General features: G+C 33.6%; 2 protein-coding genes across 2 annotated transcripts in view; both read left to right on the forward strand.

The window, feature by feature from the left end:
• LOC311169849 (olfactory receptor 5H2-like) overlaps positions 1 to 15,041 on the forward strand; it is a 42,944-nt gene that overhangs the window by 18,831 nt on the left and 9,072 nt on the right. The window lies entirely within an intron of this gene.
• LOC311169990 (olfactory receptor 5AC1-like) lies at positions 8,639 to 9,561 on the forward strand (the record flags this gene model as incomplete). Its single annotated transcript, XM_084232298.1, is given in 2 exon segments — positions 8,639 to 8,867; positions 8,870 to 9,561. Coding segments are annotated over 2 exon segments (921 nt in total).

A 15,041-nucleotide genomic window follows, 5' to 3' on the forward strand; every position in this document is an offset into this window, starting at 1 on the left:
ACTCCCTCCAGGGATGATATGAGAGAAAACTGGTGAAGAGTGACTTCTCTATCCTACCCTACTCCAAATTTAGTTCCACAGCACAGAGATTCTGCAAATAGGAGATGGGCACAATATTTCAAATTTGATGAAAAACATTAGTATACATAGAGGGATGATCAAACTCCAAGTAGGATAAAAACAAAGATCTATCCCTAGACACATCATAGCCAAAATATTCAGTCATAAATTAAATAATATTGAAAGTAGTGAGAGAAAATTACCTGATTATGTACAAAAGAATCACAATCAGATTAACAGCTGACTTCTCCTCAGAAGCAGTGGAGGCCAGACTGCAGTAGGATGATATATTCCAAGTGCTGAAAGAAAAAGATACATAATTCTCAACCAAGGATCCTATAAACAACAAAACAATCTTGTAAAAATCCACAGTTATATAGTGCAGTCAACAACAGATCACACATATGGTGATAGTTTCACCAGGCAATACCATATTGCCTAGGTGTGTAAAAGGCTATACCATTTATGATGCTTATATGACAAGATCACTTCATGATTTATTTCTCAGAATGTATATCTTTAGTTAAATGACACATGACTGTAAAGTTAAAAAAAATCCATAATAAAAAAATCTGAGAGAATTCACGGTTAATAGACCTGTCTTAATAAAGGAAATTATTTAAGCTGAAAAGAAATAAACCACACAGTAACTGAAAACCACACAATGTAACAAAGAAACAGTAAACATAATTATTTTTCTAATTATAAAAGAGTATAATTACATTTTCCTTTTCCTTTCTTCTGTGAGCTGATTTACAAAGCAATTGTATAAAATGGTATGTATAAAATTGAATTCTTGGGATATAACAGAGAAATGCAATGCATTTGAAATAAGAACACAAATGAAGCCTGTAAAGATAAAGCTGAACAGTTTTATTAAATTTTGCTAACTGTACTTCAGATATTAAGTCCTAGGGCAAGTTAGGGTTAAGCAGGTAACATCAGGGACAGTACAGGCAGGGAACTTCGGGAGAGTTAAAGAGTCTTCTGAGATGAGAACAGTAAATTCTAAGAAGTGCTAATCAAAACATACTCCAGAGATGAGGTCCGGAAGTCCAGGAGGACTAAATAAACAAGGGCAGTAAAACTTGAGAGAATAAGACTTTGGACAGGGGAGGTATAAGGAGAAACTCTAAGATAAGAACTGGGAAAATGGGCACATCTGCCTGGGGGAGTATAGTCATTGGGTGAGAGAGCCAATCACAAAGTAGGATGATGAGATTTTATTCATAGAATAGAGAAAAAATATTTAAATATCCTGTAGACACAGGTCCATGGCAGCATCTTTTGCTGTTCCTTGGCATCGCTACCTTGGTCTTTATGCGTTTGTTCTTTTTCCTCTAAATAAACTTCTCTATTGTTCTCTAAATAAAATTTGCTTCTCTCAGGTTATTTATCTGAGAGTCCATCTGCAAATTCCTTTCTACAATTTTGTGGGAGAAGAACCCGTGGTGGTTCATGGGCTAAATTCCTGGCTTTTCACAGTGAGACCAGGGTGAAAAGCAGCATCAGCAGCTGTACTCATGGTAACAGTGCACACTGGCTTCAATATTACATTTTTACAAATTGAATGTTTGTGGCAACTTTGCACTGAGTAAATCTATTGGTGACGTTTTCTAACAGCAATTGCTCTAACAGCTTATGTCTCTATATAATATTTAATTAAGGTACATAAATTCCCCCAGTAAATTTTTTATTGAAGTAATATTTAAAATATTGTAAATTTTTATATAATATACTTTATAGGCTACATTATAGTATACACATAACCTTATGTGCACTGGAAACAAAAAAAATACATGTGACTTGACTTACTGTAATATTTGCTTTATTACAGTGTAGAAACAAATCTGTAGTATATCTGAGGTATGCCATGTTAGAATAAGGAAATTATAGCATCTGTTACTGAAGATAACCAGAGATGGTAATTAAGGTCAATAAAACAAATTCTATAAATGATCCCCTTTTTATATTTCAATTAATTTAAGCATCTTGCCTCCTCTCTCTGTTTTCATGATAAGAGGCTAGCAGAGAGGAAGCAAGCTACAGAGAGCGAGCGAGCGAGCGAGAGAGAGGGAGGGAGAGAGAGAGAGAGAGAGAGAGAGAGAGAGGAAGGGTGAGGGAGAGAAGGAAAAAAGAGAGACTGCATTATTGCTAATCAAGGGAAAATAATGGATATTTTCCTCCCCTTCCTTTTCTATTTCCATGGTCTTCTTAAATGCATCTAAATTCCAATAAGCAAAAATTATTTAGAATTCCAGGACCAATGGAGAGTAGACTTATAAGGAGTTAGGATCATCTAGTAAAACATCTTTAGTTACAAGTGAGGAGTATTAATGTTTCACCACACAGAATAAACAGACATTTCCTATCACTCTAATGTTCATTTCAATAAGACAGGATTCTTCTTTCTTTATTCAACAAGTTGTCACCTGGGAAGAGACACCATCAATTATGATAGACTGTGCTGTAGTCACGAGGTTAAGGATTTGGGTTGTGAAAAATGGTGAGACAAGTCAAGCGCAGCAAAAGACTGACATTGAAACAAAGACTTGAGTACTTGTTGAGAAAAAAAGTATTTTGAAGAGAGAAAGGCTGCTCTGAGGGTGGGGAGAATGAAGCTTCTAGTTGAATTGGATAAAAAGCATCTATGCCTAAGATAAAATATAATGCAATATATAATAGTTACTGCTCAGACAAAGGAAGCACAAAGTTTTTAGTGTTGGACCTTTCTGGTGGTGCAGGGGTTAAAGTCTCAGCACTATCAAGTTATCACCAGCCACTGCAGCATGAGTTTGATCCCCAGCCAGGGAGCTACCCACATGGTGCAGCAGACCTGTGCTGTCTCACCCGCTGCTCCCCTCAGCAGTGCATTTCAGTAGATCTTCTGTTCTGCTCCCCATTCTGTCTCTGGTGAATCCTCTCACCACCTGCACCTCTGACCACCCCAGTTTTTGTATGCATAAATAAATATAAATAAATCTTTAAAAAAAGTCTTTAGTATTAAATTTGCACAAATCACAGAGCTATTGACCAACAGCATAATTTTCCTTTTTACTCAGTGAATCTCACTCACAGTTACTAGCTATCCTCAGGTAAATTCTGAATTATTTATTCCTCACCAACATCATATACAGAAATTACAAATGAAATTCTTAATTTTAACTTCAACTCCTGGTTGGATTTGATTGTCAAAGAAATATCAGGATCAACTGCCTGAAAAATGAACTAAGTACACTGGACAAGAATTTTGTATAGAGGATTACTGAATATGTTTCAGGATGAGGGAAGGTTTAAGGATTTCAGTATCTCTTCTAAGAGCCATTGTAGATTACTTAAGGGTTTTAAGCAAAGATGCATCTATGGGTGTGAAAAGGAGGTGACCTCAAAGTATGACATTTTAAAAAGATGACATTGACTAAAATGTAGAGACTGTTAAGAGAAAATGTTAGAAAATATACATAAATTAATAATATATAGTTATGTCAGTAGAAGAACTGTTAAGAACTATTAATGGGTAGAACAACTATTAAGACACTTTTCCAAAGAAGATATATAGATGGCCAACAGACACATTTAAAAAATCAGAAAATGATTTTGCGTCAGGAAAATGCAAATCAAAACTACAAGATATCATCTCTCTCCTGTGAGAATGGTTTATATCAAAAAGACTAGAAAAAAAAAACAAGTGTTGGCAAAGGGGTTAGAAAAGACCTTAAATTTGGATTTGAGCATGTTGAATTTGATGATTCTTAAAACTTTTGAAGACTCAAAAAAGTGGTTGGAATATGAAAATATCAAGAGAAATAAAAGAATATAAAACTGCTCAGGGGCAGGCTGTCAAGTTGCCTTACAGTGAATGCTAACAACACAAAGTGTGGTTCTAATTGTTACACCAGGGTATGTCTGGGGAAGGACTCACTGATTAGTTCACAATGCCCAGTAGAACAACGTTGCCTTCATCCTATAGGGAATCCACTGGTAACTTTCACTGAGGGAATTCCAAGGTTCTTTTTTGTAGCATTTTCAGGAATGCATACAATTAAAAAAATCACAAATATGTAGATATATGTGCATATATATATATATATATATATATATATACACACACACACACTTGAAGTTCCCAATGAGAACCTTTGCACAAGTGATCACTGCTTTATTCTACAGCTTCCACTGTTTTTGTTTTAGGTTTTAAATGGAAATGCAGGCATGGACATGGAGACAGACCTAGCCTTATTAGTTTGGCAATTTATGTTGATGACTCTGGCCCTAATGCAGAATATGGCACAGGGAAAAATAAGTCTGTTATATTTTTTGGGGGGGAAACAACTGATCTTTCTTTAAGAAAATACCACTTTTTCAATCTCCTCAGGACTTGCTGGTGAGGACACTGACCTAATTTAATTATTTATAATTTTTTGATTTGCCTATCTGATGATGAAATACACAGCTAAGATATGAAAGTTCTGGTAATCTTAAAATATTTTCTCTTTCTTTTCAGGATTGAAAATTCTAAATCACTATCATAGGTAGTAATTGTTTTACTGTTTAGAAGACAAGTATATTAAGATTTCTTAGTAAACTTAGAATAATAGAAAAATAAGACAAGAAGGAAAAATCAGAGGCTATCTCATGCTATAAAATTTTTAGTATGGACAACTAAACTCTTTGCTCAAACATCCTTAATACAGTCATGGAATCATGAGAAGATGGGTGAAGATCATCAAGGATAACTTTCTTAGTCTCCTTAATTCCAAATAGATAGGGATATATGTGTTTTATCCATATCTATTATCCGTATGGATACAGACATCTGTGTGTTTAAATCTTATGAAAAAAGATTTCAAATATCTAATAGCTCTTTGCTTAATTATAAATGTCATAATATCAATTATGAGTTCATGGTGCAAGAAATTGGGCAGGCTCATTTAGAGCAAAACCTCCACTTTGGGCACTAAATGATTGTTCTGGGTGTTCAATTTTCAGCAGAGACATATGTCAGTGTTCTTGCTGGTTGTGTTAATGAATAAGAGAAATAATGTTTTTGGACCTATTGTAAAGTTAAGTAAACCCAATATGGATAAATAGGGAAAATTTTAATGTATTTTAATCAACAACAATTTATGTGTTAAAATTGTGTTACTAATTTTAGTTTGAGAAACAATTGAATGTACATCCCAAATCACAAGTGAGTTTTCTCCTCAAGGTATTCTAAGTGTGTCTGCATGCCACTCTAAATAGCTTGGAATTGTTTATGGGTAGAACAACTATGTTACTTAAATTGATATGTCTTAGAACAAAACCAAAGTATTTGAAGATCATATCAAATATTCCATCTGTAATAGTTATGAAAATTATAAGATATTTAGCATATAACAACAAAGGAAAGTAGATGTAAAGAAAACTAGAGAGATAATTTACTGTACTTGTTTTTTATACTTTGTTTAAAAAATATTTTTCAACTATTCAAAAAATAGAAATAAAAAAGGAAAAAGTGAGAATAAAGATGACTCTCAGTAGCTGAAATCATGTATCACTGAAAATATTCAAAAATATGTTATATAATCTAAAATAATCTGATTTTAAGATACATTGTTATAAAACACTTACATGGCTAATTCCTATTTTTTTTTCATTAAAATGCAATACTACTAAATGCAATACTAGAACATTGTTCCTGTTTCTTTTTGTTCTCTTCCCCTCTTATTAACAAGTTATGACTATCATTCAATATGTCATTGTACACATATAAATATGTGCAGTTGTATAAACAGAGTAATAATGTATCATTTTTATCACAAAAACTTTCAGGAGGAGTGGTTTTTCCCTCTTCCCTCTCCTTTATTCTTTCCTTGCACCTACACCAAGACAATAAACATCAACAACCTGATGTCATTTCATACAATCTTTGTTCATATTGTTACAAGCTAATATATGTGTGTTCATAGATGTATATGTAGCAAGAATCATAAGACCTTATAGTCTGTTTAATGTGATTGTATTACGTATGTTCCCATTTCTCTATCAGTGTGGTGTTGCCAATGCAACATCTTTTCATCTTATTTTACTTAGTTTCCTAACACATGTGGAAATTTCCTTGAGTTAATGAGTAGAACAATAGCTTATTTTTAAACAATTGCCATAATACTGACTAGTAAGAATAAACCAGGATTTGTAAAACCACTGCTTCATCTGATTGGTTTTCATAATATTTCCAGTCTTCTGCCACCATGAACAATGCTGCAGTGAACTTCCCTCCATATGAACTGATACATTATTACTATGGATTGAATTGTAGGTCTGCATCACTTGGTTGAAGAGTAAGTATATTTTTATTTTTAAAAGATGTTGTCAAATTGCACTTAAAAGACTTAATAATTTCATTGTGATTAGAAAGTGAGAGTGACCCTTTCCAAATTTCCAGAAGCAATAATTTTGCTAGTCTCAGTAGTCTTATTTTTATATTTGCACATCCTGAATACTGAGGAAGATAAGCATCTTTTCCTAAATTAAATATGATGATACAATTTTCAGTAACTTGCTTATTCAGTTGCATTTTCATTGTTCTATTTTTGTAAAATTTCTTTGTATGTGATTGGTACTCATTTTACTTTCAGTATTAGTTATACATATGTCTTCTAAAATTCAAATCATCCTTCACTTTATTGTAGGTTTGACACATACACCATTTTCACGCAACTAAAAATTATATCTTTATAATTTGGGGGTTTTTAAATCTTAGTCAAAGATTTTTTATAACATTTAAATTGTATTTATTTCATGATTATTTTTAAGTCCATAGAACAGACTTACTTTCTGTTCACACTTTTTGCTTTAATTTGAATTTAAAGTTTATGCTGTTACATCAAAAAGTGATTAGCAAAAGTTTTTTCCAAATCAGCGGGGTGTCTGTTTTGGTTAATGTCTCTTTTGCTGTACAGAAGCTTTTCAGTTTGATGTAATCCCAGGTGTTTATCTTTTCCTTGACTTTCTTTGCTTTGGGTGACAAGTCTTTAAAGAGGTTACCGAAATGTATGTCTTCTAGTATATTTTATGGTTTCAGGTCTTATGTCCAGTTATTTTATCCATTGTGAATTGATTTTTGTGCATGGTGAGAGATAGTGGTCTAGTTTCATTTTTTTGCATGTGGTGATCCACGGTTGTTGCTGATAAAAGGAATTATGCTCAGTGAAATAAGCCAGAAGGAAAAAGAAAAATATCGGATGGTTTCACTTATAGCAGGAATATAGGGGAACCCAATAAGACATCAGTGTAAAAAAATAATAACAGTACAAAACACAACAAAGCAAAACCAGACAATTATAAATCAGAGACATCCTGCAGGGGAGGAGGAGGGAGAGGGATCAGAGGGAGGGAGGGAGGAGCACAGGAGACTGAGGTGATGGTGCCAGGGTGCATTGGTGAAGGAAACTCTATGGGGGACTACACCTGAGGGGGAGGGGGGAAGCAAATACTGTTTAAAAATGAACGGTGATGTAAAAAAACGTTAAAAAATTTTTCAAATGATGAGCATTCTAATCTTAATTAAGATTCTAAATGAATTTAATTTCAATTCTAATGACATATTTATAATATTAATTCACCTTACTAAGAACAATTTTAACTGTCTGTTTCTCCAGAAAATATATAATACCATTTGGTAATTTTCTTTACATAGGTCATATATTTGGCTGCTAGAGGGGGAAGAAGAGTAGAAGGGAATAAAGAGCCCAGAGGCATAAAGGACTGTGAGTGCTTTGAGTGGTGGTGGTGTTGTAACAGATATCTTTCGGGGTGTGAACTTACTCCCCTAAATCAAGGACAGTGGTATAAACCAATGTTACCACAATAAAGAAAAAAAAAGGAAAAAAATATTATTTCAATGTACTTTAAGGTTTTATCGCATTATAACTGAAATATTTCTCTTACTTCCTTCTGGTAATCATTGTTCAGAAAAAAACCTAGTCGTTATTTATGTATTCATTCAGCATGCAGTGCTTATTGAAACCATGATATTTAATTATAATAATATAACATCAGCATAAGATATTAATTGATCTATATTTTTGTATTTTATTATTCCTTTATTATTTATTTTTGTATTTTAAATACATTAGAATTTTCAAGAAAATACTGCATAATAATGGTAAGTGAACATTTCAATCTTTTAATTTGGAGATGCTGTATTATATAAAATGTACATTGTTAGTTTTGATCACTAATATTTAGCATATTAAATAGCTGAATTATGTTATTTTAAAATATTCTTAAGTTAGAAAGTAATTATTAAACTGCAGCCAATTTTTCCAAGTGAAATATATACCCACATCTCTTGTTCATGGAATGAAATCTTTACATATTCTCTTTATATATTTTTCTAATTTTTAGGACCTGTTTCCCAAGTTCTTGTTGTTTATAAAGAACACTTGCTCCAGGATCAAAATGCATATCTTCTGAACAAAAGAGATACATAAGCAGGGAAGATGGATTTTTTAAAAATAAAATGTGATTATTTTCATGGTCTTTTGTGAGAGTATTATTTACTTTTTCATTGCAGTGATCACCGCAAGTGAATATGATGGACAAAAACAAGACACAGGTGACTCAGTTTGTTCTCACAGGACTCACAGATAGTCCTGGACTGCAGGTTCCTCTGTTCCTGGTGTTCTTGGGCATCTACCTCATCACCATGGTGGGCAACCTTGGACTGATTTTTCTCATCTGGAAGGACCCCCAACTTCACACCCCCATGTACTTCTTCCTTGGAAGTTTAGCCTTTGCAGATGCTTGTTCTTCATCATCTGTGCTCCAAAAATGCTAGTTAATTTTTTATCAAAGAATCACATAATATCACTTGCAGAGTGCATCACCCAATTTTATTTTTTTGCCTCCAGTGCAAACACAGAATGCTTCCTTTTGGTAGTGATGGCCTATGACCGCTATGTGGCCATATGTAACCCCCTGCTTTATCCAGCAGTAATGTCTAATATCGTCAGTATTCAATTATTAGGTGTTTCATATATCATTGGGTTTCTTCATCCCATGATGCATGTGGGTTTGTTATTTAGATTAACTTTCTGCAAGTCCAATGTAATACATTATTTCTATTGTGAAGTTTTACAACTGTTTAAGATTTCCTGTACTGACCCTACAATTAACATGCTCCTGATTTTTATATTTTCAGTCTTTATCCAGTCTTTCACCTTTGTGACTATCATCATTTCTTATTCTTATGTCCTCTTTGCCATCTTGAAAAAGAAGTCTGAAAAGGGCAGAAGCAAAGCTTTCTCCACTTGCAGTGCCCATCTACTGTCTGTCTCTTTGTTCTATGGTACTCTCTTCATCATGTATGTGCGTCCTGGGTCTGGACCAGCTGAAAATCAGGATAAAATGTATTCTCTATTTTACACAATCATAATCCCCCTACTAAATCCTTTTATTTATAGTCTGAGGAACAAAGAAGTTATAGGTGCCTTGAGAAGAATAATAAGTAAGTAAAGATTTCTTAAGGCAAATTTTAAACTTGTTCTTTTCAAACACTGCAAAACACAAGGGGCCTGGAGTTAAGCAAGTAGCTTAATTTTAAGGGTGCTAGCATCTAGGGCAGTTTCTGAGTGCTGTGTAATAAACTCAGTGAAATGGTTATTTTGTTTCAGTGGAAGGAAATTCTTCATATGACATAAAATTTTATTCTCTATGAAAAACAGAACATTCTTTTAAAAATTGAATATTTTGATTTGCAATTTTTGACTCTGTAATCTCCTCTAAAATAAATACAGTAGTTTGTAACTTTACTGTGACAGACATGTGCATGTTAATTTGAGGTTGCTGTGACTGAGCCAAGCATATGAGAGACTTGTTGCTTCACACCAGTTCATAGATGCAGATGAAGTCATTTCTTGAAAGAAACTATACCTGAAGAAAAATCTTTCTTTGTAGTGAAGAAAAATCTTTCTTTGTAGTGAAGAAAATGTTTTAAAAGCATAGGCTATAAGTGATTAGTGGATTTTAATGAGAATAATAAAAATACACTATAGAAATATGATTAAAATATATCAAAATACATAGTATATTCTATCAGGGAAATTATAGGCAATATTGATATTCAAGAATTTGTGGATTTTGCAAGATTCCAGATATATTTCCTCAGATATTAGGAGTCTACTGCATTTATCTTCATGTGTTTAACAAAGCAGAAACTCATAAAATTGCATAGCTACCATTCTTCTTAAATTGATAATAGCAATAATAATGTTTATTGTTATTATTTAGTAAAAGTAAAAGTAAAAGTAATTTACTTCTGCAATTGCATGCTGCAACATTTCTTAATTTGGGAAGTGCCACTGGAATGTTTCTCAATTCTTAAATGTTGCAAAAATCTTAAATATGATTATTTTCCTTCATTGACTGCTTTGTAAAGAATGTGTTATGAATGTTATCCCTAAATTTAAAGGAATGCTAAAGTGGTAAATGTATAATTTGTTTTAATCTGCAATATCTTTGGATATTCATTGCTGCAAAATCTCCAGGTGATGGCCTCATACTGCTGAGCAATAAGTAAGAATTAAGAAGAAGAATCATGTATACAGAAGACTATCTATGGACCTAATGGATATGCAAAATGGACAGTAAGAGGGGGAGGACATGAAGGAAGGAGTGGTATATGGTAGAGGGATATGGGTGCACTGGTGTTGGGAATGAGGGTGATGATATGCATCTGAAGAGGTGTGAATCTATTATTCTGAATCATATACAGCTATAAATCATGTACCTCAAAAAAAAAGGAAACACAATAAACAAATGGTGGTGGAACAACTGGATATCTGAGTGTAAAACAGAAAGTGAACTTGATCCAGATAATATAAAATTATTCAAAATTGGTCACAGATCTACATATTCAGCCAAGTAACATAACACCAAAGGTACAACACATAAAAGAAAAAAAAGATAAATTAACATCGCCAAAATAAAAGAATTGCTATTCACAAAACATGGCTAAAACGAAAAGACAAACCATGGAATTTCATAAAACATGTATAAATCATATATTTAATGAAGGATCAAAACCAGGATATAAGAACTATCAGCTCATCAATTCAGGTCATGAAAGTGCAAATCAAAACCACAATAGAAACCATCTCAAACTTATGACAATGGCCCATATCAAAAAGACCAGAAACAAGTGCTGGCAAGGATATGGAGAAAAAAGAACCCTGTACACTTTTGGTGGGAATGTAGACTGCTCCAGCCCCTTGGAAAACAATATGGAGTGTTTTCAAATAATTAAAAATAGATCTACCATAGGATCCACCGATTCCACTCCTAGGTATCAAACTAAAGAATGCAATAGTGTTAATTTGAAGAGATAGATTCTCTCATATGTTCACTGCAGCACTATCTATAATAACCAAACTATGGAAACAACCTAAGTGGCCAAAGGCTGAAGAGTGAATTAAGAAGAAGTGGTATATATACACAATAGAATACTACTCAGTTATAAAAAAATGATAAATTCTTGCCATTTGCAACAACATGTATAGAACTGGGGAACATAATACTAAGTGAAATAAGTAAGAAGGAGAAAGACAGATACTGAATGGTGTCAATTATATGTGGAATATAGAGAAACAACACAAACAGAACCAAACCAGTAATAAACCCTGAAGTCTGACTACAGAATTGAGGCTAACAGAGAGGGAGATTGGAGAGCAGGATGTGGAAGGGGCCCACTGGACTATGGTGGAGAACTATGGTTGCCTTGGTGGGGGGTTGTGTTGTGCTAACATACATACATCTGAAGAGGTGTGATCCTAAATCATATATAGTGTTGTAAATCAAAGTTACCTCCATTTAAAAAAATCAAAATTTAGCAAACAAATAATCCTATTTAAAAAATGTGCAAAATATTTGAACAAGTGTTTCACTTTAAATCATCAGGGAAATGCAAATTAAAATCACAATGAGATAACAGAACCCACCTAATAACTGAACTTGAAAAGACAATCCATACTTGAAGCAGTAATATAGGCCTATTATACTTACTGAAAGGCAACAAAATGAATTGAAAGATAATTACACAAAATCTAAGGGAGCAGTAAATTTAAGTAAAATTTTGGTTATACTAAAAGCTACCTCTGCACATCATATTGCCTACTCAATCTTTTTAGCAAATCATCTTTTATTTATTTTTTTCCCTCTATTTAAAAATCTTTCAAAACAAACTTCAAGGGAGGAAGTAAAATTGAATAATGAGTCTATGAAAAATATGTGCTCTGTTTCTTCCTACATAGCCATGATTCAAGTGGGGTTAAGCTTTTTTTGTATTTATATATCAGATCAAAATGATACAATAAGTAATTTTTATGTTTTAACGTAACCTTTTTTTATTTTATAAATTTTATTTTTATATTCCCCATAAATTGCAACCCCCTTATTTTGATCCCAATCCCTTCCCTCCCAGCCCTCCACCCCCCATAGAGTGTCTGTGGTTCATAGATGTTTGTTGATTTTGATTTTTACTTTCTTATAGTTATTCATTTTCCTGGTCCCTTATTTAAGTTTTCTAGATTCCTGCTATGAGTGAGACCATCTGGTATTTTTCTTTTCCTTTCTGGCTTATTTTGCTGAGCATGACTCCCTTCCAGCATCATCCATGTTGCTGCAAATTGCATGTGTTTATCTTTTTTGAATGCTGAGTAACATTCCATGGTGTATATATACCACATCTTCTTGATCCAGTCATCTATTTTTGGGCATTTGGGTTGTTTCCAAAGCTTAGCTATTGTAAACAGTGCTGCTATAAACATAGGGGTCAGGTGCTCTTTGACACTGATGTTTCTGTGTCCTTTGGGTAAATACCTAGGAGTGAAATTGCTGGATTATATGGAAGCTCTATGTTTGGTAGGTCCAGAAATCTCCACACAGCTCTCCATAGTGTTGGACCAGTTTGCACTCCCACAAAAGTGCAGAGAGTTCCTTTTTCTCCACAACCTCGCCAACATTTGTTGTTGCTAGTTTTTTTAATATGTGCCATTCTCACTGGTGTAAGATGGTATCTCATAGTAGTTTTGATTTGCATTTCCCTGATTACAAGTGATGTTGAACATTTTTTCATATGTCTGTTGGCCATTTTCATTTCTTCTTCAGAGAAGTTTCTTTTTAGCTCTTCTGCCCATTTTTTGACTGGATTATTTTCTTTGTTGTTGTTGAGTCTCATCAGCTCTTTGCAGATTTTTGTGATCAGTCCTTTATCATTAGGGTTGTGTGCAAAACTGTTCTCCCAGTCAGTGGGGTTTCTCTTTGTTTTGGTTATTGTCTCTTTTGCTATGCAGAAGCTCTTCAATTTGATGTATTCCCAGCTGTTGATCTTTGCCTTCACTATCACTGCTTTGGGTGATGTGTCTGCAAAGATGTCTTTGATGTGCATATCACGTCGTGTTTTGCCTATATTTCCTTCTATGTGTTTTATGGTTTCAGGTCTTATGTCTAGCTCTTCAATCCATTTTGAGGTGGTTTTTGTGTATGGTGTGAGGTAGTAGTCAAGCTTCATTCTTTTGCATGTAGTGACCCAGTTTTCCCAGCACCATCTATTGAACCAACTTTCTTTGCTCCAATGCATATCCTTTGCTCCTTTGTCAAAGATTAGTTGACCATAAATCTGTGGGTTTATTTCTGGATTTTCTATTCGATTCCATTAGTCTATGTGTCTGTTCTTGTTCCAATACCATGCAGTTTTGATGATTATGGCTTTGTAGTATAGTTTGAAGTCTGGGACTGTGATGCCTCCATTCCCTTCTTTTTTTTTCAAGAGAGTTTTGGCTATTCGGGGTTTTTGGTGATTCCATAGGAATTTCATCAGCAATTGTTCTATTTCTTTGAAGAATGACATTGAAATTTTTATTGGAATAGTATTGAATCTGTATATTGCTTTTGGCAGGATGGACATTTTAATAATGTTTATTCTTCCAGTCCATGAGCAGGGGATGACTTTCCATTTCTTTGTGTCTTCTTCTATTTCTTTAAACAGTGTGTTATAGTTTTCTTTGTATAGGTCCTTTACTGCTTTTGTTGGATTTATTCCCAAGTATTTGATTTTTTTTTGTTTCGATGATAAAAGGGATTTTTCTTTATTTCTTCTTCTTCAGATTTATTGTTTGTGTATAGGAAGGCTACTGATTTTTGCATGTTGATTTTGTATCCTGCCACTTTACTGAACTGATTGATGAGTTTTATTAGTTTTTCTGTGGAGTTTTTGGGGTTCTCTGTGTATATTATCATATCATCTGCAAATAGTGATAGTTTGACTTCTTCTTTTCCTATTTGGATTCCTTGTATGTCTTTCTCTTGTCTTATTGCTCTGGTTAGGACTTCCAGTATTATATTGAAAAGCAGTGGTGAGAGTGGACATCCTTGTCTTGTTCCAGATCTTAATGGGAATGCTTTCAGCTTTTCGCCATTGAGAATGATACTGGCTGTTGGCTTGTTATATATTGCCTTTATGATGTTGAGGTATGTTCCTTGTATCCCAAGAATTTCAAGGGCTTTTATCAAGAATGGGTGTTGCACTTTGTCGAAAGCTTTCTCAGATCTATTGATATTATCATATGGTTTTTTATATTTCTTTTTGTTGATGTGTTGGATAACGATTGATTTTCGGATGTTGAACCATCCTTGTGTCTCTGGAATGAATCCTACTTGGTTGTGGTGAATTATCTTATGGATACATTGTTGGATTCTGATAGCTAAAATTTTATTGAGGATTTTTGCATCAGTGTTCATTAGGGAGATTGGCCTGTAGTTTTCTTTTTTTGTGTTGTCCTTGTTTGGTTTTGGTATTAGTGTAATGTTGGCTTCATAGAATGTTTTTGGTATTATCCTTTCCTTCTCAATTTTTTGGAAGAGTTTGTGAAGGATAGGCACTACTTCATCTCTGAATATTTGGTAGAATTCATTTGTAAATCCATCAGGTCCTGGGCTTT

Source organism: Talpa europaea (assembly GCF_964194135.1).
Source record: "Talpa europaea genome assembly, chromosome: 4".
Lineage (NCBI taxonomy): Eukaryota > Metazoa > Chordata > Mammalia > Eulipotyphla > Talpidae > Talpa > Talpa europaea.